The 25253-nt window shown below is 34.4% G+C and overlaps 1 protein-coding gene across 2 annotated transcripts in view; it reads right to left on the reverse strand.

The window, feature by feature from the left end:
- PNPT1 (polyribonucleotide nucleotidyltransferase 1) overlaps nucleotides 1–24478 on the reverse strand; it is a 39618-nt gene extending 15140 nt beyond the window's left edge. The window contains exons 1-15 of one of the 2 annotated variants that reach the window (XM_051975309.1): nucleotides 24302–24478; nucleotides 19625–19685; nucleotides 18986–19060; nucleotides 18032–18137; nucleotides 17158–17207; nucleotides 15518–15581; nucleotides 15383–15430; nucleotides 12700–12813; nucleotides 9632–9818; nucleotides 8216–8267; nucleotides 7367–7424; nucleotides 4917–5013; nucleotides 4299–4401; nucleotides 2709–2779; nucleotides 15–51 (exon numbers count right to left, since the gene is read on the reverse strand). In XM_051975309.1, the coding sequence (XP_051831269.1) occupies nucleotides 15–51; nucleotides 2709–2779; nucleotides 4299–4401; nucleotides 4917–5013; nucleotides 7367–7424; nucleotides 8216–8267; nucleotides 9632–9818; nucleotides 12700–12813; nucleotides 15383–15430; nucleotides 15518–15581; nucleotides 17158–17207; nucleotides 18032–18137; nucleotides 18986–19060; nucleotides 19625–19685; nucleotides 24302–24462 (1284 nt within the window). In that variant the 5' untranslated portion in view covers nucleotides 24463–24478. Of the gene's footprint in view, nucleotides 1–14; nucleotides 52–2708; nucleotides 2780–4298; nucleotides 4402–4916; nucleotides 5014–7366; nucleotides 7425–8215; nucleotides 8268–9631; nucleotides 9819–12699; nucleotides 12814–15382; nucleotides 15431–15517; nucleotides 15582–17157; nucleotides 17208–18031; nucleotides 18138–18985; nucleotides 19061–19624; nucleotides 19686–24301 lie in introns of those variants that run through there. The other variant, XM_051975310.1, reaches the window with a different exon arrangement.
- Between the last annotated feature and the right edge of the window lie 775 nt (nucleotides 24479–25253).

Genomic DNA, 25253 nt, shown 5'->3' on the forward strand with positions numbered 1-25253 from the left:
AAGAATTATCTTACCTCATAATGAAGCATGAAATTTTTCTTTTTTATTCCACTGAAAATTAAAAAAAATAGTCTTAAAGTGATGAAATGTGATACATTTCTTTTGTTATGTTATATCCATCTTCCTCAAAACTACCTACTAATGTCCCACTCTACATCTACCCATCCTTTCCATTGTATTCTCTGGAAAACTTGTCCCACACTTAAGAAACTTATTTTTATTTTAAATCTTTTTTCTTCTCCCTTCCTAGATCTTTGGACTCTCATGGAGACCTGGCTCCTTTCTGATCATACAGATTCCTTGGCTACCCTTTCCAGCACTGGTCACACTTCTATTCCTACCTGAGCCTCACTAGTTCCTACTTGCCCCTTGTTTCCCAGGGCTACTTCAAGACTCTCTTCTACCACTATCAGTCTGTAATGTCTTCTCCCTTGAGAATCTTTCAGTATTTATCACCTTCTGAAGATTCTTGTAGCTGTTATTTACAAACCCTTTTTCAAAGGCTCAGTCTTTCCTCTTTCCCCAACTCCTGCCCTCATACTACGTGACTTGATCATACATATGACACTTCATCAAATACCCCATTTTGCAATTCCTCAATGTACTCATTATCCATCCCCTACTTCTTCACCCATTTTAGCTGGTCACCCATATAGATGGTCATATGCTTGATTGTGCCATCAACCATGAACTTTTGACATGGTTTGTCAAAACCCAAACTTGGATTATTGTAACTATCTGTGGTTTTTGCTCCTAGCTGAGTTTACTGAATGGAACTCTTTGAAGAGAAGCACAGGATTGTGCTGACTGGGTAAACTACAAATTTTTGTTTTATAATCGAAACAGGGCCCTCACTGGGCCAGGAAATCTTTTTAACTCCTTTCTAATAGGTTCCCTACACACTACCACTCACCACAGTGGGTTTTTCAACCCACTTTTTTTTCTTCTTTATTCTTTTTTCTTCTTCTCTGCTTCTCTTCTTCTTCAGAGTGTGGGAAGGGAAGAGAATAAGCATGTATGCAGATCCTACTATATGCCAGGCACTGTGTTAAACAACTTCACAAATATTATCTTATCTGATCCTCATAACCCCTGTGAGGTAGTGTTATTACTATTCTTATTTTAAAAATGGGGAAACTGGGGCAAACAGACTAAGTGATTTGCCTAGGTTCACACAACTAGTTATGTGTCTGAAGATCTGAACTCTTCCCATCTCTGGGTTCAATGCTCTATGCGATATGTCTTTTAGCTGGCTCAAACATCAAACTGCCTCCCATTATCTCCTCCTTTATCTTTGAATCACATAAAAGTGTTCCTTTCATGGCAAACCCTTTTACATTTACAAGTGTTCTAATTCTATTATTATCTTCTTCAACAGATTGCATTGCTCTTCCCTACCCCCATCATCCTACTCCTTCACTAATCATGTCATCTTTGGGTCCTAGCTTCCTTTAAATCTCAGCCAAAATCCCACCGTCTATAAGAAGCTTTCCCCAATTCCCCTTCATGCTGCTGCCTTCCCTCTGTAGATTATCTCCAATTTGTACTGTATATATTTTAGTTGTACATGGTTGTTTGTGTGACTCCTTTCCCATTAGACTGTGAGATCATCAAGGGCATGGACTCTACTTTGCCTTTCTCTTAGCACACTGCCTGGCACATAATAGGCACTTAAATCTTTTTTCTAATTGACTGATTAAACATGACATGGATTATGAATGAGCAAAAGGAATGAAAAAAATAGCTAGAAGGTTGAAGATTTTCAAGGAATTTGGCTGGGAAAAGTAGAAATGATATAGGATGATAGCTAGTAGAGATAGTGGCGTCTAGTGGGAATCTATTAAGAGCTGGGGAGACCTGAGCAAGTTTGAAGATAGCAGGGAAGGGAATTAGTAGCTAGGGAGACAATAAAAATTAGAGAAATGGGATAATCGAGGTGCAGTCTTCTTGAGAAAATGGGATCAAAGGACATGTCAGGAGGGTTTAGTCTTGGTGAGGAAGAGTTACAAACACTAAAGGAAGAACTGGAGGATGCTACATAGAGATTATGACATTAAGACCAATAAAAGGAACCTGAAACAAATAGATTAAATTTTCTTGGTAAAGTAAGAGGCAAGAATGTCAGCAGAAGGTGATGGGAAGAGTGTGAGGCTTGAAGAGAAATGAAAACTTTGTAACAAGTATTATGAAGAATGGGAGAGAAAAGACAATTAGAAAGGATTAAAAGGATCACTTTTCTATATTGAGGTCCCAGGTTAATTTAAATAACAAATTTATGGTGATCTAGTTTGAAGAGTTACAATGACTTTCTGCAGTTCCATTCAACATCATTCAAGGAATGGAAGAGATGAATACCAGGGCTGGCATGTGACCGGGACTAAGAGGTAGCAGGACAAGTGATCAAGGGATCAGAGGTAGAAGGTAGCACAGTGTTTATTAGGACTAACTGAAGGAAAGGGGAGCTAGAGCAGGTATGATGGTCTGATGAAAAGGAGGAAAAGGCATTAGAAAAGTGAGATCTGGGGAGAAAATGAAAGATGAGCGATTGTGATCGCTATCAAACAGAGACATTAAATATAGAAACTGATTTTAAAATAGTGTTTTTTATATCAAGGGCTCCAATGAATGATGAGGTACCTCTCTGCTGAGATACTTCATTGTTATTCAGGAACAACACAAAGCAATGCCTCCCTTGTTCTCCAACTTACCTAATAGCTGTTGTGATAGGATCAGACTTAACACTGGATTCTAAAGAATCAAATGTTACTGTACAAAGTACCTAAAAAAAGACATGACTTTGTTATTGATGTACTAAGTAAACAGAATAAAAAACATATGAGAAGCACAGTAAGCAATTAGAAGACACAGCCTATGTGTAACTCTATAAAGTCTACCATTATCATTTATATACTTAATAATGAAATCCTGAATACATTCAACTAATATTAGTTGAGCTCTTTCTATGTTAGTTAAAGTCCTATTCTATTTATAAGGCGACAGGAAGGGAAGCAGACAAAAATGAATGCAACCCTACCGATGAATGCAAAAATCACTTAACTGCTCTGGGTCTGTTTCTTCATCCATTAAATGATGAAACAGACTCAACGATCTCTTAGATCACTTCTGGTTCTAAATCTACATAATTCTCTGATTGATGAGTCCAAAAACATTTATTATTCAATTGCTTACTTTCAAGTGACAAAAGGGTAGGTACAGAAACTGGACCTGTGATTACATTAATATATACAGAACTCCTGGAGAAGGAAACTTTCTCATGTGATGTTCAATGTTCATTTTGTCTTCACCTATACTTTTCTTAAAAAAAAAAAGTTTTTTTTTTTTTTTTTGTCATTTCTTCTTCTTTTTCTTTCTTTCTTTTTTTTTAAATAACTTTTTATTGACAGAACCCATGCCAGGGTAATTTTTTACAACATTATCCCTTGTATTCACTTCTGTTCCGATTTTCCCCCTCCTTCCCTCCACCCCCTTCCCTAGATGGCAAGCAGTCCTATACATGTTAAATAGATTACAGTATATCCTAGATACAATATATGTGTGCAGAACCGAACAGTTCTCTTGTTGCACAGGGAGAATTGGATTCAGGAGGTATAAATAACCCGGGAAGAAAAACAAAAATGCAAGCAGTTTATATTCCTCCCTCATTCCTTATTCTTAACCCATAATTTCTGATACATTTCTCACTAGTGAGAGGTGAAGGGATTTTTGACATATTCTAACTTTGTATTGAAGATACCAAATAGCAATGTGCATGCTGATTTGATTATTGACATATAAAATATATGTAAAATATTATTCCTGAACTCTGCTAATTATTAACCTAAATAATCAAGCCATCCTTTAAAACCAGAAGTTGCACAGCAGGTGGGGAAATGCACTGGTAGAAAGTTTCCTCACAGAAAATACCCTATCTCAACAAAGTCATAGAAATTGATGCCCTCCTATCAAAAAAAACCAAAAAAACAAAACCCATCAGCACCACAACCGTAGGATATTAGAGATGGAATTAGGGTTCTCAGAGATTATCTAATTTAACTCCCTCATTTTACAGGTAACCCAGAGGAAAAAAAATAACTTGTCTAAGTCACATGGCTACTAAATAGAAAGGATAAAATTTTCTAACTCTCAGTTCAGGGTTCCCCAGACTCAACTCATGCTATTTATGGAGTTAAGTATCAATGGACAGACAAAATACTAAGAAAGTATCTGCTATGATGTATTTTGGCTTGAATAAAGTAACCATATATCAGAAAATAACTATAGTGACTTGCAAATATTACCTGGGTCTGGCCCCTCTGAAAGAGGGCTGATCCATGAAGGGTTCTAAACATGTCCACTTCACAACTGATATCCCTGAGTGATGTCAAATCTCTTCCATCACACCTATTATAATAAACAAAATGAAGCATAAAACATATGAAAGTAGAAAAAAATCACACTCAAAGAAGATGTCATTCTCCCCCTCTCCTCCCGCCTATCATGCTCTCCTTCCGCAGGTATATAATAAAATAATAATAATACTTATTACTTATATAGTACTCTAAGGTTTACAAAGCATTTTACAAATATTATTTCATATTAGCCTTACAAAAACCTTGGGAATTAAGTGATATTATTATTTCTTACAGATGAGAGGTTAATATGTTAAACTTAGGGTAACATAGCTGGTTTAAGTATCTTGAGGCTGAATTTGAATTCTGGTGTGCTGGACACGAGGTGCAAGCTCTCAGTAGAGTGCTACTCAATAGACCATTATTCTACAAGTACAAAATAAATATTCGCTTAGAGAAAAAAAATTACTCACTTTAGACAAGTCTCTATTTTAAAGTAATAAAAATTTCAGTTATAGAGATAGTATAAATAAATATATTTTATTTTCAGGGAAAGAACATATTTACCTTCTATATTCATTCAGGATAATATTTCTAAAAACTTCTTTTGAAACAACATTGAAGGATTCTATTATTTCATATGGATCAGCCTCTGGAAATTTTTCTATCGATGAAAAACAAATCAAAAGAAAAGCTCTATTCAGAAAGTTGGATTTCTGTAGTAGATCATCTATCACAATTGGATTTTATTTTCCTAACTCAGAGAGTATGTTCTGAACATAAAATTCCATGCCCAATCTCTCTTTTCAGTTTTATTTAACATTATTTCCCTTCTATTGTATTGTCCATGAGAACAGGCAGTTCATACCATGCATTACTGTACAATTCTCTCTGTAGCTTTGCTCGTAACACTTCCCATACTGTGAATATAACTGTGAATCATATGATTCCTGTGAATCATAAAACAGGACCTGTTTTAGGTCCTGCTTGCCCTATGTATAAGTTCCTGGAAATTTGAACTCTTTTAAGTTAAAAAATTATGTTTTAGAGTTGCTTATGCTGTGCTACTTATCAACAAATTCCATTTAGCCCTATTATGAAAAGGTCACCTCAAAAGTAATTCATCCTTACTTCTTTGTCTCAATAACTTTATCTTGCAAATTAGGGAGTCAATGAGTTCACAGCATATTCTTAAATCCTTATCAAGTGAAAATAATTAAAAAAAAAAAGACTTCATGGTTTTATATACTATCCCAGAAATGCTCATTAGTCCTAGTATAATAAAGTCTCAAAAATAATCACACAAAAACTTCAAATATTAATTATTTATTTATAATATTCTAATAAGTCATTTTCAGTGTTGTATCTTCTGAGATTTTCAGCTTTTGCCTTGAATTTGAGTAAAGACGTCATAGAATAATAGATGTCATAAGTAAAATCAAGTATAATAAAAAAGATATTTTAAAATGTTCTTCTGTCTCACAGGCATAAGACAAAAGTTGTCTTACACACATGTATATGGTTTTGTATAAATGGTAAAACCTTTATAAACGATTTCTTAAATAAGGTAAATTTTACTTATTAAGTAAATAGGTCTTATTTTTCCTTTTCTTCTTTTTATTACATTTATATTCTATATGTTTATTATAGTTTTTTATTTACCCAGCATATGCATGGGTAGTTTTTCAATACTGACCCTTGAAAAACCTTCTGTTACAACTTTTCCCCTCCTTCCCCCCATTCCCTCCTCTAGATGGCAGGTAATCCAATACATGTTAACTATATTAAAGTATATGTTAAATACAATATATGTGTGTGTGTATATATTTTTAAATTTAATTTAATTTTTATTTTTCTTATAGTATTCAGGGTTAAGTGATTTGTTCAGAACCACAAAGTTAGTAAGTGTTGGAGGCTTCATTTGAACTCAGGTTCTTCTGACTCTGGGGCTGATGCTCTACTCATTATGCCAACCTGTCTTCCCCTCTCTCTCTGCCCCTAAAAATTTTTCAATAGCAATAATAGTTGATAGTCTCAATTCTGATAGTGACATGATAGAAATTATTCTAATAACTACACTGTTTTTGAAAAAGGCAAATAAATCAAACCATAGCATATTTTTCTATTTGGAAGAAATTTAATATTTATAATATTATTATTTATAATAATGCTTTAATGTTTAATTTATGTTCAAGAGGTACAAAAGATTTTTTACATTACATACAAAATTTAGATCCCAGGAAGTAAATGTTCCGTCAAATTTGTATTTCATTCCATATTTGTTAAGTATCTTATATAAATAGGTACAGATGAGTTACAAAGGCAAATGAGAAGCAATTCTCATTCTTGGTGTGTTTACAATTTTGTAGGAGTGAAAAGGTATTTACACAAATAACTATGATACAAATCTGAACATTGTTAAGAGATTAAGGGGAAGTATCTCAGTATTCTGAAACAAGAAAGGATAGATTATAAGCAGCATGCTGACAAATTTAGTTTGGCTGGAACTTGCCAACAAACGAAAATAGTTTGAAGGTAGGCTGAAAAAGATAGGTTCATGGAGGCCTTGAAAGCCAAGCCTAGAGATTAGGCTTTATCTGAGAAACAATGGGAAGTCAGTCACTGATGATTTTTTAGAAGTGATGTAATATTGTTAAAGATAAGCCTTGGATGGATTCACTTGGAATTCATAGTGGGAAGCAAGATATAAAGGAAGAACAAATTAGAAGTTTACTGCCATGAAAGATAAAGAAGGCCTGAATTATGTGTGACAAATGGAGATGATGCAGGCATTATTATGAAGTTGTTATTAAAAAAGACTGAATGAATATGTGGGACAAAGGAAAGTGCTCAAGAAAATAATTCTAAATAAACATGGGATTTTCAAACAGTGAAATGTAGAAGTATGTACTTAGGGATTAGACTTTTGTGCAAATAAAGATTGACAATAGTCAAATAATTATAAATTTCATTGTTACCAAAATAAATCAAAACCATTAATAAAAATAGCACAGTACCTTTAACTAGTTCCTCAACATCTAATCTTATCTTGTTAATAGCATCATCTCTGGAAACCTAAAAGAAATTGTAGTTATAAATATGAACTATAATTACTAGTGGTATAACAGAAATATTTTTATGTTGCTATGTAACTATGACCAAACTACAAAGCAAATACAGAATTCTGAGATTCTATAATGGGAATCTTTTTTTTTTTCAGGGATTAGCAGCTGACAAAGAAAAACAAAATTTCCTTGTGACATTCAAATGCTTTTGCACATATTCAGATATTAACAAATGTAGGAACATCAAGAAAAAAGAGAATTTTAAGATATTTTAGTCAATCAAGAAACATTTATTAAGTGGCTAGTATATGCCAGCACTAGGGATACAAAAAGGGGAAAAGACAGTTCTTGACTTCAAGAAACTTATAATCTAATGTGAGATACAACATGCAAACAAATATACAAAGCAAGGCATATAAAGGATATTTAGAAGATAATTAACAGATGGAAAGCACTGAGATTAAGAGGGGCTGGAAAAGGCTTCCAGTAATGTATGGGATTTTGGTAGGAACTTAGCAGAGTATTTTAAAAAAGCACATAGTGGTGCTTGCTTAAGAAATGTTTAAGTTACTGACTAACTTAAAGAAAGCAAGAGAGATTGGGGCATGGAGGACAAACGTGCACACGTGCAGGCACACATTCACAGACAGACAAAGATACCCACACTCACACACACAAAATTCTCACAAAATTCTCAAACACTATTAAATAAAATGTGATGTAGGATTCCTCAGAACTCATATAGTATATAGTATGGTATATACATATCGTATTCTTAAGAGGTATTTTAAGAATACTTACTTTGTCATGATTAAAATCTGTAAAAACAGCATAGATCCTTTCCATGGCATGTCTATTTTAAGGATAAAAACCATAAGATGTATCATGTGTAATCATCATTTGTTTATATATATGTGTGTGTGTAAAAAATTCACATATATGTATATACATATATTTATATAAATATTTTAAAAAGTCATTTTCTCAAAAGTGACAAATATAAATTGTCATTATATTTGGAATGCAAGGAAAGAAGAAATAAATATAAAATTGATAAATTTGAAGAAATTAATATCTTTTAAAAAGAGAATAAGAACATGGCATTTAAGTTAATATGAGCAGGCTCTGGATAATGACAGCTGCCACTAACTTGGCATTTTAAAGTTTTGTGAAGTGCTTTATATTCATTGTCTTAGTAGAATGGTCTCTTCAAGCTATTCATAAATGAAAGATGTCAGGTAAAATAAGGCAAATGAATTTAGTGAGCTGTTACAGTCTAGTTCTTAGTCAAGTGTTTGTTTAGTTATACTCTGTATCTGGATACAAAAAACTGAATAGTAATGTATTGTATTAATCAAGTTGGAGAATCAACCTCTATGATAGATCTCTTTTTTTATATTTATATGCATTAAAAAGTATTACTAAGATAAAATTTTTTTATTTCAGTTAAATTTAATTCAGATTTATTAAGTACCTATTATATTCAACATACAACAGATTTACATTTCCATGCTAATTAAAGGCAGTTAATAAATCATAATGCTCTGAATGAACAAGAAGCTGTATATTATCCTTTTCATATTCCTTTTGAAAGTTCAAAAAGCATTTGGGGAACCTATTCTACTTATTGAACCAGGCTAGTGAGGAACAGAAATCTGAATCCCACTGAGTACTAATAATAGCACACTTGCTTTATGCTTATTGGTATAGGGAGGAATAAAGAGCAGTGGGGGAGGTCCATCAAGTGTAGGACTTTCTGCAAACAAAATATGTTTGCCCTTAAAAATTTTTTATTGTTAAGACTGAGAACAGGTATTTATGACTATAGGACAAAGAATAGCTCATTGGTGTGCTGGACTGAATGCTGGACCTAGGGTCAGGAAGACCTGAGCTCAAATCTACCTCCACATATTTTCCAATTCTGTGATCCTTGGAAAGTTATTTAATTCTGTTTGCCTCAATTTCCTCATCTGTAAAATGAGATAGACAAGGTAACAGCAAATTACTCCAGGATCTTTGCCAAGAAATGCCAAAGGGGGTCAACAAAGAAGTCGGATACCACTGAAAAAAGTGGACAACAACAACAAATATTACAACTCCTGGTTAAGGAGTGAGAGTGCAGAAACATAACCAGAGTTTCTACAGAAAGTTTTTTTTCTAAGGAGATAAACCTGGGACTAATTTCACAATTCATATGGTACAAATGGCTATACTTACTTATTGACAAACTTCACTATCTCTGGTGGTGCAGAAAAGAGCTTTTGAGGAGTCCTTTTAACACAACCACTCTCTCTCATCAATTTCTGTATACCATGGATTATCTGTTGGGTATGCTTCACCCCAACTTTGATGGCATGACAAAAGTCCTGTTGTAATACATTCTCCGCGGCAGCTTCCAACATTACTATTAAAATAAAAATAACAGGGAGCCAAGTTCCATTAAATCCATTACTATTGTAATTTAGTTTTCAAGTTAACAAAAACATCAACATTAGTATACAATTCTTGAGTTATAACCTAACACAAATTTAATATAAAACTTTTATCTTTAATTCCAGATACTATAGCCTCTTTTCTTATTCCTTTCCTTAAGCAAAATCAAAATAGTTCCAATTTTTAAATGATTAGCAAAGTGAGGATAAACTATGGGGTTTTCACATTTGAATTAAAATCCAATTGAAGATTTCCTATCAAATGAAATCAAAGAGGAAATTAAAGAAGATATGCATAAGATAAATGTTAGTAAAAATTTCTTAAAAGAGACTTAATTTGAACTGCCAATTCATAAGGTTTTACAATTTTGGATATATTTTGAATAGTAATAGAGAAGCCTAATCTTATTTCAGGTAGGCTTTTATCAAATGGTCCTTCTCTACTACCAATTTTTTAAAATGACTTTTTCCCCCCTTTAAACAAAACTCCAAATAAACCTCCCCACAAAATAAAATGTTACATCAAGGAAAAGGGAAATTATGTAAATCATGAGATATACAAATTTTAATGAAAGTAGTCTACTTAGAATTAATATGAATCACTCTATTTATTTCTGATTATTCCCACTGTTCATTTTCTTGGTTGCTAGTCCTTTTCTTCTAGTTAGCGAGGAAAAGTTTTAAACTTTCTTTCAGTAACAGTAAAGGAAGAGGGGGATTTCTGAATCTTTTATTTTTCCTTTTCAATCTCAGAAAAGCAATAGAAATGGAGAGCTGAGAATTATATTAAAAAAGCGACTAAAATGTCTACATCTCTTGAACTCGAGATTGGTAGGCCTATGACCAAGTCAAAGATAATAGAAAGGTGCTACATATACTAAAAATATTTATAGCAGTACTTTCTGAAATAGCAAAGAACTAAAAAAAAAAGTATATATCCATATATTGGGCGATGTCTAAAGTTGTAATACAAGGGGCAGTTAGATGGAATAGTGGATAGAGTACCAGACTGAAGTCAGCAGGACCTGAATTCAAATATGGCCTCAGAAAATTAACACTTACTGTGTGATTAATCCCAAATGCCTTACAGGAAAAAATAGTTGTGATATATGAACGTAATAGAGTACTACTGGAAGAAGTGACAAAAAATGCAGACTACAAAGAAGCATAAGAAGACTTTAATGAATTGATTGTAAGTGAAATAAGCAGAACCAAGACTATACACAAATTAGTAACAAAAAGCAAAAGTAAGTCAGAATGCTGTATAATTATAATGACCAAGCTTAATGCTAAAGAGAATTTATCTTCCTTCATTCTTTTCAGAAATGGGGAGCTATTCAGTGGAACACTGAATATTTTATCAGGCAGTTTTGTTAACCTGATTTTGCATGTCCTCTCCTGTCCTATTTATTCTATGTTGTCATGAATGACTCTCTAGGAAGAAGGAAAAGGATCTATTCAAAAGTGAAGGTAATGTAAAAACAAAGGATATCAATAAAAATTTTAGAAAAGAGATAAATATCATTGCCAATGGAAATTTATGGAGTGCCAATCACAAAGGAAAGAGTCAGGAACATTTTATTCCCCTAGTATATAACCAAGAGAAGGACATTAAGCCATGATATAGATGTTGAATTTGGGACAAATTGGACAATTTTTTCACCTCTCCATCCTATATACGTTCATCATATAACAAAAGTATTAGCTCTGAGGAGTGAAGGTTGCAAAATCAATTTCAGATTGTGAAAGGAACTCAAGAGCCATCATTTTACACATGTACCTGTCCCAGAATGATTTAACCAAAATCTGTACATGATCATCTGGCTTTTGCTAGAAGATCTCTAGTAAGAAGGGACCCAATATGGCCTTTCCTAAAGCATATATTGTACTTATAGTCTTGATTGTTACTAATTTTTTCCTTACATGGAGTCTAAATCTATCTTTGTACCATCTAAATTTGCCATCTGGTTTTTTTTTTTTTTAATTTTTATTTAATAATTACTTTATATTGACACTCGTTTCTGTTCCGATTTTTTTTTCCCTCCCTCCCTCCACCCCCTCCCCTAGATGGCAAGCAGTCCTTTATATGTTGGATATGCTGCAGTATATCCTAGATATGCCATCTGGTTTTAATTTTTCCACATAAGACCTCTTCAAATATTTGAAGGCAGCTATTATATTCTATTCAACTTACTTCATAATCCAGTCTAAATATGATCTCCCAGGATAAGCTGATCACTGAAAATCTAGTTATGCTGTTTTACTTATAGATATTCAGCACCTTCTAACTTCCTCAGCCTCCTCTCCTCTCTGACTGGGAGGGAATCCTTGCTGTTCTTCCTCTCTCCTCTTTCTGGCTTCTTTTTGTATATTGCCTTGCCTTCCCCTATTAGACTGAAAACTCCTAGTGCTTTGCAATAGTACCCCAGAGAGAGTAGGTACTTAAATATATATATTTATTAAATTGCAGTACATTCAAACAGTACTCATGTGGCATAATTTTATGGCCCTTTTATCATTCTGGCCCCCTCCAGCTTACTAATATCCTTCCTATGTTGGCATCCAGATGATTCAAAATTAATTCATTTCTTTTCGTTCTCATTAAGCTTCCTTACATTAGGTCACCCTTTTTGTCAAATCCCATCATAAAGTGTTGGAGAGAATGAAATGGACAAATAAATATTATCACATTTATAAAACAATTTAGTATGAAATTGTTACCTTCTAGGCTTTAAAAATAATTTTAGAAATAGTTACTAAAAGTTTTTTTTAACAATTAATCATAAAATGTACACATATTTAAATTTAAAACTGTGAACTTATAAGAAAATGACAGATTTCCAAATTACTTACCAATCTGACTGCTAGGTGCTCCAGTGACTATTAAATTTAAAGTACTACAGGACATTTCTTTTCGAGTTGGGTTAACAACAAATTCTCCATCAATTAATCCTATTCGTACTGCACCTAAAAAGGACTTCAATTATTAATGATATTTTAAAACTCAAAATCACTGATATCACATGTTTTACCTGTAACTTTCTGGGGGAAAAAATCCTATAATTTTCTTATAAGCATTATCATAATGAAACTCTTACTATGCACTGTATTATGCTGAGTCAGTATACCCAATTCTCATTCACAAATAAGCTTTATTATAAAAACTGACAAAAAGTAAACATACTTGGGGGAAAAAAAACCCTTTAATATTTGTATGGTTTTATCATTAGAATCAAAACTTCATTCCAGCAAGTTTGAAAGTAACAGTAATTGAAATGATTATACCTTAAACAAATGAGGCAGCTCCACATAAAAGATACCATTAACAGAGGCCTACTTCACAGCAAAATTTAACATTAATTTTAGGACTTCATCACTTCTCCTTGTGGGCAATGTTCTGCCCAGTTAACAAATTCCTGCTTTCTGTTTCTCTAATCCTTCTATTTCAGAGCAGACGTGTGTTTTGGAAAAATTCCTTATTCCCTGCTATCCCTCTCTGTATTCCTGTCTCCATCTAATTCAGCCCAATCCCTGATCCACTCCTGTTTTCCCCCACTATCCCCTATCTTTGTGCGCTCTATTGTTAGCAGTTTTTTAATTTATCTTTCTCAGTCCTGACATTTGCTTTCTCCTAAAGACACTATTCTTCTATGTAGGTACCTCCTTTTCTCAATGCCCAAAGGTCTAGAAATTTGCATACTTCATGGAACTTACAGAAAATATCACTCTGAAACCTACCCCCTGAAGTTTATACTACCTGATTATAGCATTTTCTGGATCCTTATTGCTATTATCCTTTGACTTCTATGTCATTCTTTCTCTTTCCTCTATATGTGCAGCTTACAACTTTCCTTTAGTTCAATTCTTGTCTTCATCTTTGTTTGACTCTACTTACATAGATCTCCTTTCTAACACCCTGGTCACCTAAATTCTTCAATGCAGATGATTCCAATCTGTCTTTGTCACTGCCATTTCTACCTTATGCTTCACCACCATCTGCAATTGTTCTACTACCACCAAAACCCTAAATTCTACAATTTCCCTTTTGGATCATAACTTTGTATGATTCTATTTCTCCCACTGCCTCATTCCTAAATCTGCTCTTTGTCCTTACAATATCCAGTGCCTCAATTTCTACTCTGTTCTAGTTTACAACTTCTGTTCTGGCCTTCTTTTGCAGCTGGGACCCAGTTCAACTGGACTCTCATTGCTTGACATTTGAATCTTTTATTCTTTGTCCTTTAACAAGTCCTGATAATCCTCAACCATGTGTCATCCTTGCTGTCTAATTTTTCTGTGGCCATTTAGGAGATGCTGAATAGAGAAGTCACAAAATCATACAAAATGAGTCCACAATAAATTCACTTTCATTCTATACAGTAAATCTTTTCCTTATTTCTGGTTGGCTCCCTATCATACATCTCTGCTGTTCCTAGGTATCTTTTTTCAAAGCCTTTGATATAATTCTTAGTATCTCAGAGATGACTCTGCCTTCTTTTGAGAAGTCAAAGCCTATTTGTCTTGAGAAGCCTCATCTTTAAACCTCTACATTTTTACTTATCTTCTCCACATATATTCTAGTTCCAGAAGACAAAATATTTATTCTTATCAAGATGGACTATGCTTTCACCTGTACCTTTCAATACATTTCTATCTCCTTCAAAAATCTCCATTGATTGTTCCCTCTTTCATCTTCAAGTAATATTTATTGATCCTTTTTTGTTTGCCTAACATCATATTTAGTTCTTCAGCCTTAAAAAAAAAGCAAAACTTTCCTATCATCACATCAAACCTTAGTCCTATTATGATTTCTACTTAATTCTAAGTACCTCGTCTATACCTACCACCTCTACTTCTTCACTACCAATTTGCTCTGCCCTTTGAAATGTGGCTTCTAATCCACCATTTTTGATACTGCTCTCTCAAAGGTTCTCTGCAATCCTGTAAGGGTAAAATCTAATGGCTTTCCCTCAGTTTTCTATTTCTTTACCTTTCTGGAGCACTTAAAACTATTGACTACCTCCTCCTGCTAGCTAAAAGTCCTCTATACTATGACTCCAAATTATCTTTCCATTCTTTTTACGAAATTTCTCTTTGTGTATCCTATATTCTTGCTCAACTAGACAACTAGCTGTTTCCTGCCTCTGTGATTTTATGATGGCTATGCCCTATTTCCAGAACATATATTCTATCTTTGCTACCAAAATCCTTCTCTGCTATCAAGGTTCAGCTTTGTAAAATCCTAACTACTTTATTCTGCCCTTTCTTACTCCTATTTTCTAATCTCAATTTTCTTAAGAGTACTTTGATTCAATTTTTCCCTTGCTCCCATAACATTCTACTTTATACTTACTTACGTAAAAATGGATTATTTCTTCTGTATGCTCTAAACCCCTGGGCAGGAAATGTGTTTTATCTTTGTATCCCTATCAGCTAACATAATGCTATGACTATAACAATCATGAATAACGGTACAAATTACATGTTACTTTGTAAAAGTAACCTTTATTTTTTTTTTATTCAAGTTTTGACTTACCAATGGGACCATTCCAAGGAATATCTGATAATGAGAGAGCAGCAGAAGCTAAAAGCAAGCAAGATGAAACACAAATTTTTTTTAGCTTTTGGAATAACTAAAAGACAATTTTAAAATCTCTGATTTTGGACTTACCACCATTAATTGCTAAGACATCAGGTTCATTAACACCATCTACTGCTAAAAGATTACAAAGAACCTGATACAAAAGGGAAAAAAAATGGAAAAATTAGTTGATCACAACTAACGGTATTAATGACAAATTTACTTGAGGATGAAACAGTCTTGCAAAAGATGGGAAAGAACACAGTGAAAATTCATAAAACAACTGTTTGAAGAGTTCTGATCATTCAAAATGGCATAAGGTTATTGGGAAAATGCAATTAAAATTGTTATCTGAGATCAGATAGTGTGAAGAGGCTTAATCTGTGCCATTTAATTTATTTACATCATTAGCAAAAATGCTCTGGGCACCAGTGATGTTTACATTAAGTTAATCAGACTCTCACTTGTAATCTTTTGTGACCAAGGACCAACTACTTTAGACATCTGGCTAGGTTAAGAAATTCAGCCAGAGAACACAGCAAAACTAAAGAGGAATCAAATCTATAATTATGATTTTATTAGATCACATTCCAAGATAAACAAGTTAGGTCAACTAAATAATATCCATTAAAAGTATAAATATCTACAAACAAGCTGCTAAGTACTACATTAAGATTGATATGTTAAAACCAAAAAAAGTTAAAAATTAGACCTGGAGTAAATGAATGCTTGGTATATTACTTAGAAAGCACTTAAGGTGTTGGATTGAAACAAGACTAAAAAATACCAGATATTTACTAAGCCAAATAATTCTACTGTAATTATGACAACTCTATAAATCTTCACTAGTATTTTGAATATATAAAAATTGAAGTGTGGGGCATCAAAAATATAAACTTTTTTTTTTTTTTTGGGCTGAGGCAATTGGGGTTAAGTGACTTGCCCAGGGTCACACAGCTAGGAAGTGTTAAGTATCTGAGACAAGATTTGAATTCCCCCTGACTTCAGGCCTGGTGCTCTATCCACTACGCCACCTAGCTGCCCCCAAAATATATACTTTTAAAGAGACAAGATATCCTTTTCTATGAAGAGTCCTTCCAAAGGGAGACATCAAAACTTTCTCTGCTTCACACTGACTCTCACTAGTTATATATATTATTATATTAGTGATATTATTATCACCAATTATATTAGTGATAAATTGCATTACTGACAAGTTTATTTATAACCAAAAATGTAATGCAGACTTTTTTCTCCAGAGAGAATTAGAAAACTTAATAAAAACTAAGAATTAAGTTGTGTTTTATACTGTACCTTAAAATCTCTCCTTAAAAATTATTTTGCTGGAGAAGTATTGTGATATAGCAGGATTACTGAATTTAGAGAGAGGAAAACTCTGGGTTTGAATCTCACTTTTGACACTTATTAGTTATGGGGTTTTGATCAAACCACTATTTCCTCATCTGTAAAATGAGAAAATTACTACAATTACTAACTCCTTGTGATGTTTAAGTATTTTGCAAGTTTATAGGCATGTAAATTACTATTATTGATCAAATCATCTTTTTCAGTAAATTTGGAATGAAAGCTGTACTTACTCATTATTAATTCATCTTAAAATATAATACTACCAAGAAGAATTTCTATTTTCTTGTGACTAGCATAGTGATGAAAGTGTGGTAGATATTTAAGAAATACTGACTTAGAAAAATATATTAAACAAAACATACCTGTGTATCATAAAAGTAGCCAGATGGAAAGAGAGGCCTAATTGAACGATCTGGGGAGGGAAAAGGAAGTTTTAAAATAGTTTTGTGAGGATACTGGTTTGTCATTAATGTATTAGTTAAGAGACTTTCTATATTAAAAATATGATTAAAAACACAGAGTGGTTCAATAGGAAGAATTTTTTTTCAAGCTTATTAAGCAGAACACAAATAAATGGTCCAATGTAAAGAGCTGAAACGCTGAATAGGTGCATTAGAATCAGACAACCAAGCACTTAAGGCTAATTACCTATTGGACAATGCTCTATTAGCATACGCTTGGAAAATGGCCCTTCCCACTATTCTGTGCTGGCTTGATCTTTTGGTGTATACAGCTAATAGTAGGAGGGATTAGGGGTGGAATAAGACAAGCCAGAGTCACCTTTGGAGGAGGATGAGGAAAAGGGAGGTCGGTTGGTGGAGAGCATGTGGCAGTTTTGTTGATCCTCCCCCTAAAGACCAAGGACTTTTGCTTATCCTGACTCTGGCTGATTCTGAGGTCTCCTGAGAAGTAATCCAGACTTCCATAGAATGATATCACTGATATATGTTTATTCCATTCTGAATAAAAATGTAGGTAACTAAGTTTTTTGCCAAAAGTTATGATGCACAAATATATCACCAATTCCCTCCTATACATTTCAAACTGCAAGTTGCAGGGATATTTTAAATGCAACATGTCCAAATCTGAAATCGTTACCCTTACCTCTTTTCCAAAGTTCTTGAATTTCCAGGTTCATAACCTTAGCATGAGTTTCCCTTCTCTCTCTCTCTTTCACCTCATGTACTCTAAGTAAACTAAATGATTAGATGAAGTTATTTTTTAAAAAAGTCTTACCTATAACTCGACTTGTGAGAATTTCTTTATCAGAAGAACCAAATTCTCTTCTAAGATGGTTTGTGGGAATTCTACCTGCTGCAGCAGCTTTTTGTTTATAGTCAACCTTAAGTGAAAATGGAATAGTTCTTATGAATCCTCAAAATAGCTATACCATTATAAACTCTACTAAAACCTATCATTGCCTTAAAAATAATTATCTACCTGGGACAGAGAAAGGACATGTGGCAATTTTTTCTTTGGAGCCAAAAACTGTGTTGCTTTATTTTATAAGATAGACAAAGATTTTTATACAACTTAAGAATTGAAAATAATCTTAAAAGTCATATAATTTAATGTTTCATCCAGTGAAGAATCTCTTCTAGACTCTCCAATGTTTCCCTAAATATCTCCAGGACATGAGAAATTCCTATTGCCTATTTTACTCACTTCTAGAACAATTTCTTCTTTTTTAGTTGTGTCCAACTCTTTATGACCCCATTTGGGATTTTCTTGGGAAGCTACAAGCATTGTTTGCCATATCCTTCTCCAGTTCATTTTATAAGTAAGAAAACTAATGTCTGAGGCCAGATTTAAACTCACGAAGATGAGTTCAGGTCCTGACTTCAGGTCTGACACTATAACTGACCATTTAACTATCCTTCTAGGGCATCTAAGATTCCAGTATTTTACCATGATATTTAAGAAAAATTTCAATAGGTAGAAATAAAATCTGCCTCTTTGCAAATTTGTTATTATATATATGCAAGACCATTAGAATCTATAAAAAATAGCCTCTTACTGAACTGAATTTAATTACCCATTTTAAAAAGCAACCTAGATCCCTAGCCAAGATGCTTTGTCCAAAGTATTAAGTAATATGGAAGTAGGGCACTATTTCCTCCCCCATTTTGCCCTCTATATTCTTTAGGAGCTATTACAATTTCAGATTTAGATAAATTATCTGGTACTTACCACTAAAGGCATGAACTGAGAGGGTGAAGGTTTTGTTTTACTGACTGCTGTGACCATCACAGCTGTTTCACCTGACTTAAAAATAAAGCATTAGCATTAGATCAAGAATTATCAATATACTAATACCTTCCAATTTTTTTTTGCTTCCAGTTATTTAACAGAAGTTTAAAAAATGAATGAGTTGCTACTTTACTTTAATTAAACTCAAAGATTACTGTTTCTTCATAACAGTGATTTTAATTAATCTTAAGCGGCCAAAAGTAGATTCCTGCTATGCAATGACCGAAGCAAGAACAAAATCGATTTGAAATAAGCAAAAAACTAGTAGTTTTCTCTGCCATCATTAGAAACAGAATAAGATTTACAGCTATAGATCAATAAAACTTCTTGCATAAAAGTTCATAAGATACTACTTTAATTAATGTATAAATAATTTTTAAAAAATCTTAAAGATAAGAAAGAATACCTGTTCTAGAAGTTTTGATATAAATATTAGAAATAAAATATATGCTTTCTGAATTGACTTCCAATATAAAGATTCTTACATTATTCATTTAAATGATCCATTATTATGGAAGAACTTAAAACTAGGTTTAGTAACTATTTTTTAAAAACTGAAAATTAAAAACCATGTTTTACCTGTACCACAGCACAGCCATCTGCAAATCTAGCCAGTTTTCCAGAGGATATTTCTAGTTTTCTGTTAAAACAAAACCAAAAGGACTTTAGTTATCAATTTGATTGACAGCCCTGACACAGCTTATACGATTCTTTTGAAGAGAGCAGAGTATTCATTAATTGCTGGTAATAATAACAGTTCACATAGAGCTTTTATGGAATTTTTAGAAGGCTTTAAGGTTTATAAAGTGCTTTGTTTATATTCTTTATATAAGAATGGGAGGGAGATGTTGTTGTTATTTTATTTTACACAAGAAGAAATAGAGGCTAAATGAGATTAATTGGAACTCTGAATAAATCCTTTGAATCTCCCATACTAACCATTTCTTCTTTTGAAGTATTGGGGCTATCTACTCACTCCCTTTCACTCCTACAGCTATAACCTTAATCCAGGCTTTCATCATCTCATGCCTGAATTAGCTATTCTTCAAGTATTTAGTCCTACAAGTAGTAATTTTTTTAAATCCTCCCTCAATGTTTTTAAGTACATAAAAAATGAATAGCAGTATAAAGGAGATCAATTACATTGAAATACAATGATCAAGAAAAATTACCCATGCATATGTTTTGTAAATAAAAAGCTTTTATAAAAAAACAAAAAATGCAATTATTAAAAAAATAAAGTGTTGCCACAATTGAAGCTTAAAAAAAGAAAAGAAATACAATGATCAAAACAGTGAAAAAAAAAATATCCCAAAGTTCACAGACCCCAGGGTAAGTATCCCTAGCTTATATCAATATAATCTGCTCACAAATCTACCAAGGTTTCTTTTGGCATTAAGTCCAAATTTCTCTGCCTGGCTTTAAACCATCATTTTGGCACCATTCAATATGCACTTAATGTAATCTTTGTTCTATCTTCACTTTCTTATTCCATGCTATGATACTTTCTTCACGTTTTCTCTGCTTTGATTGCCATCTCTCTTCCTTTATGCCTTTTGAAATTATATTCATTTTCAAGTGTTAACGTTAGTGTCTACTACGTAGGGGGCACAGGTCTTGACAGCAGAGATGCAAAAGCAAAAGGGAAACAGTCCCGGTTCTCAAGTAGCTTACATTCTATTAAGAAAAAGATCATGGTCACACATAAGTAAAAACAAGATATATGAAATACAGAGATGAGATGGAGGTAGGAGATTAACAATTGAGAAAATAAGGAAAAGCTTTTTGAGCTGGGACTTGAAGAGGGCAAGCCAGCCAGAAACAGATATGGTGGGAGAATATTCTATATGTAGTGAACAGATTGTGTAAAGGAATAAAGGTGAAAATTTGAAATAAATGTGTATAAATAATAACTAGAAAAAAATCTGTTTTCCTAGTGGAATAGTATAAAGAGGAAAATATTTTGTAACTAGCTTGGAAAACTGCTGGGGGCCAGATTATGAAAGATTAATTGCTAAGTAGAAGAATTTGTGTCTTATTCTATATGGGAGCCACTGTAGCTTCTTGAGTAGAGTGACAGAGACAGACTTATTCTTTAAGATTACCAAATTAGTGGCTATGTACAAGGTATAAGGGGAGAGGGCTTGAGGCAAGGAGGATAGAAATGCCTAGGTCTGGTCTAGGTTGCCCCATGGATACAGTGGTGAGTCTGGAGCGAGGAAAGTCTAAATTCAAATCTGGTCCAAGTTCACTTAACTTTGTTTACCTTAGTACCTTAGTAGTCACCTTCTACATGAAGCCTTCCTGCTCGCCTGTCAGCTGCCCTTCCCTCTGAAAAATTCACCTTTTAAATAGTCTTATTTTGTATTAATTAAAACTCACATTGTATCTTCTGAAAGAATTACAAGGTCTTCAAAGACTAGAATGGTTTTATTTATTTCTTTGTATCCTTAGCAGTATGTATTTGTGGACTGAGTGAAAAAATCCCCAAAAAAGAGTAGGTCCTCTGGAACCCTTATACAAAGCAGATTGCAAAAGAACGGACAAACAGGTAAGAGGATGGAGAGAGAAAAAGAGGGAAAGAAAAAGAGAGGGAGGGAGAGAGAGAGAGAGAGGGAGAGAGGAAAAGAAGGGAGGGAGGGAGAGGGAGGGAGAAAGAGAGAGAGAGAGAAATAAAAAGAGAGAGACAGAGACAGAGAGAGAAGTATTCTGAAAAGCACTTGGTACTCAGTAATGTTAAATATTTCAGAAGTCAAGAAGGAAGAAGATGAAGAAAAAAACATCATTAGATTTCAGATAGGGCAGCTTCTCTCAAGGGCCAGAGAATGAAACTCGATTGTAAGAGGCTGAAAACCTCTTGAGTTTTGAAAACCGAGCAAATGGAGGCAATGAGTATAGACAGTTTTTCTATGAGTTCAGTTGTGAATGAGATGATATGTGTACCTGTCTGCCCACTTTGCTCTCTAAAGATATATCTATAAATATATCTACACAGGCACACCTCTCATAGCTTGGAGGGCCTATAGGTCAGATTTCACCAAACTCTTAACTTTTCTTTCTTTTAATCTATTTAATCTATTTTATAACCTCATGAGTCAATTGAAACTGCTCTTAAATTTTCAATCTAGTCAGCCTGATCACTCCTTGGCCTCCTTTACTGGATCATTATTGAAATCTCTCTCCCCTTCCCTCTTCAAATATGAGAATATCTCACAATCTATCCTTTGTCTTCTTTTTTCTCTATACTCTTATGATAAGTTCATCAGCTTCCAAGGATACATCTCTATACAAATGAGTTTAAGATTAAAACCAGTCTTCCTTACTAATTTCCTACTAGACATTTCCAAATGGATGTCCCAAAGGCATCTTAAATTCAACGTGTCTAAAACAAAATTCTTCCTTCTACAAAACTTTTTCGGATTTCCTACTTTACCACTTGATTGAAACTGCCCTATTCAAAGTCTTCAGGATTCTATTTATGGCTAAATTTAATAATGGTCTTTTCTAAATTCTCTTCCTTCTTGACTTCTTGCAGTATGTAATGAGGGCCATGTCCTTGATTTTTTACTGCTTTCCAGAGTACCAATATCCTTCCAGTCCAAATCAAGAAGACATTCTTTATTGTTCCACTCCTTCCTTCCCCCCATTCAAATGGTTAATTCCCTAGAATTCCCTGTGTTCTCACATTCTCTTCCCTCACAAGCACCCTAGCTCAGACCTTCAGAGTTTATCATCTCTTGCCCAGATCACGGCAAAAAATACTCCTAAATCAGTCATCCAGCTTCTAATTTTTCCCCTCCAATCCATACTTCACCACTAAGTGATATTCCTAAATTATGGGTTTGATTACATCATTCCCCACAAAAGAAGCTCCAATGGCTCTCTAATACTGCTTTTCTCTGGCATTTAAAGTCCTTCACAACCAGATGCAAATGATCCTGCAAGGCTTTTTACCCACTGCACTCATTCATCCACTCCACAGTTCAGTCAGATTGATGTCTCTCATAGACAACACTCATCTTCCATCTTTATGCTTTTTTATACATGCCTGGAATGTAATCCCTCCTGATATCTGCTTCTTAGATTGTGAGATTTCTTTAAAAATTAGTTTGAGTTCAAATTCTAACATGAGACCTTTCCTGATCCAAGCCCAAAATGCCTAGTATTGACTATATAGTCAATTAGACAAATTGTCTAATTTGTAGAGTACTGTTCCATGCTTTTCCCCACAGAACATAAGCCCCTTGTGGGCAATGGCTGTTTTGATTTTGTTTTTGTTTTTGTTTCCCTACCACAGGACTTGGCAAAGAGTAAAAGTTTAATAGATACTTCTTTGCATCATTGATGAATCAATGGGAGACTAATCTTATCAACAGAGTAAAAAATCAAGAATGTGGACTAAGAAAAAGTCGATGAATTTGACAATTAAGGGTTATCTGAAACTTTAAGGCATCAACCTGGATGCCCAGAGTCAACATGGGACTTGAGCAAATAGTACAGAACATAAGCAATATGAGAAAAAAAATTAAGAAAAGAACTTTATAAAGTAAACTATCTCATTTTACTTTCCATTATATTTCATTATCGAAATCAAGCATTTATTGAACACCTACTATATATCCAGCACTTTGCTAGATGCTGCTCTCATTAATATAGCACTTTAAGATTTGCAAGTCGATTCTGATCCTCACAACAACCTCAGCCTTGGTTTTATCTTGTTCGATTTCCCAAGAGCTTTGTGAGAAAGATGCTATTTCATATAGTCGCAGATTTAGTGCTATAAGGGACCTCGGAGGCCCTCTGGTCCAACTTCTTCGCTTTTTACAGATGAAGAAACAGAGACCAGGAGAGTTTATGTGGCTTGCTTGCTTAGGGTCACAAAGCTAAAAAGTATCAGAAGCAGTATTTGAACCCAGATCTCCCAGACTCCAGTGCTCTCTCCATCTTGCTCCATTTTGCAGAAAGGGAAGTTGAGGTTCAGCTAATTTAAAAGACTTCCCCGGATAGAACGAGGAGATGAAGGCAACCGGGTCCTGCTCCGTACTTGCCCTGGGGGGCGGCTCACTAGCTCCACCTGGGCCCAGGAAGGATTGGGGGCGGGGCCACCTGGAGAGCTGGCAGAGGGAAAGTCCCCAGGCAGGATCACCAGAGTGCGCGAGAGGGCTCCCCCAGGCAGAGCAAGCGGATTCTGGGTCCGCGGGAGCAGAAAGTGCAGGGGCTCAGAGGGGCTGGCGGCAGTGCCAGGAGCTCCCATACCTGCTGCCCAAGTCCACGGTCACGGTCCTGGGCTTCGTGCTTCCCCACAGCGCTCGTGCCTGTCTCGGAGACAGCCGCGGGGCCTGCCTCGACACGAGGAAAGGTCGGTTCTTCAGCGGCCGGAGCCGCAGGCATAAGCAGCAGCGTGTGGAGGCTGCCATGACACCCTGGCGGAGGACGGCCCCCGAGCTGCGTCCTGATTGGCTGATCAAAGCAATGGGGGGGTGGGAAGTAGGAAAGGACGCCGCTTAGTTTCGTTTCCACGTCTTGTGGGGAAATACAAGAAATTACGTCTCACAGAGGCCGGAGAGGGACAAACTTCATTAAAATGCGAAGTGCGGAACATTTTTCTCCTTAGTAAGATGAGAATTTGAATTTTACTCTTGACAGTGGCCAACTGTATGACCCTTAAGAAGTCACTTCACTTTGGTGAGCGTCAGTTTCTTCGTATGCAAAAAGGAGTTGTTTAAAATCTTTTCGTCTTTTAAAAAATATATATTATACATGTACATTATTATTATTATTTTTACATATTTCCATATGACTCATGTTGAGAGAGAAAAATCAGAATAAAAGGGAAAAAACACGAGGAAAAAAAAGGTTGAAAATAGTGTGCTTAAATCCGCATTCAGTCTCAATAGTTCTGTCTCTGGATGGGGATGGCATTTTCCATCCAAAGTTTACTGGAATTTGCTTTGGATCACTGAATTGCTAAGAACCAAGTCCATCATAAGTGAGCATTACATAATCTTGCTGTGTACAATGATTTCTGCTTATACTTGTTTCACTCAGCATCAGTTCATGTAAACTTTTCTGGGATTTTCTAAAATCCGCCTGTTTATCATATCTTATAGAACAATGATATTTCATTACATTCACATACCATAACTTATTCAGCCATTCCCCAACTAATGCCTCTGCATCCACTCAATTTTCAGTTTCTTGCCTCTAC

Source organism: Antechinus flavipes, chromosome 2, assembly GCF_016432865.1.
Source record: "Antechinus flavipes isolate AdamAnt ecotype Samford, QLD, Australia chromosome 2, AdamAnt_v2, whole genome shotgun sequence".
Taxonomy (NCBI): domain Eukaryota; kingdom Metazoa; phylum Chordata; class Mammalia; order Dasyuromorphia; family Dasyuridae; genus Antechinus; species Antechinus flavipes.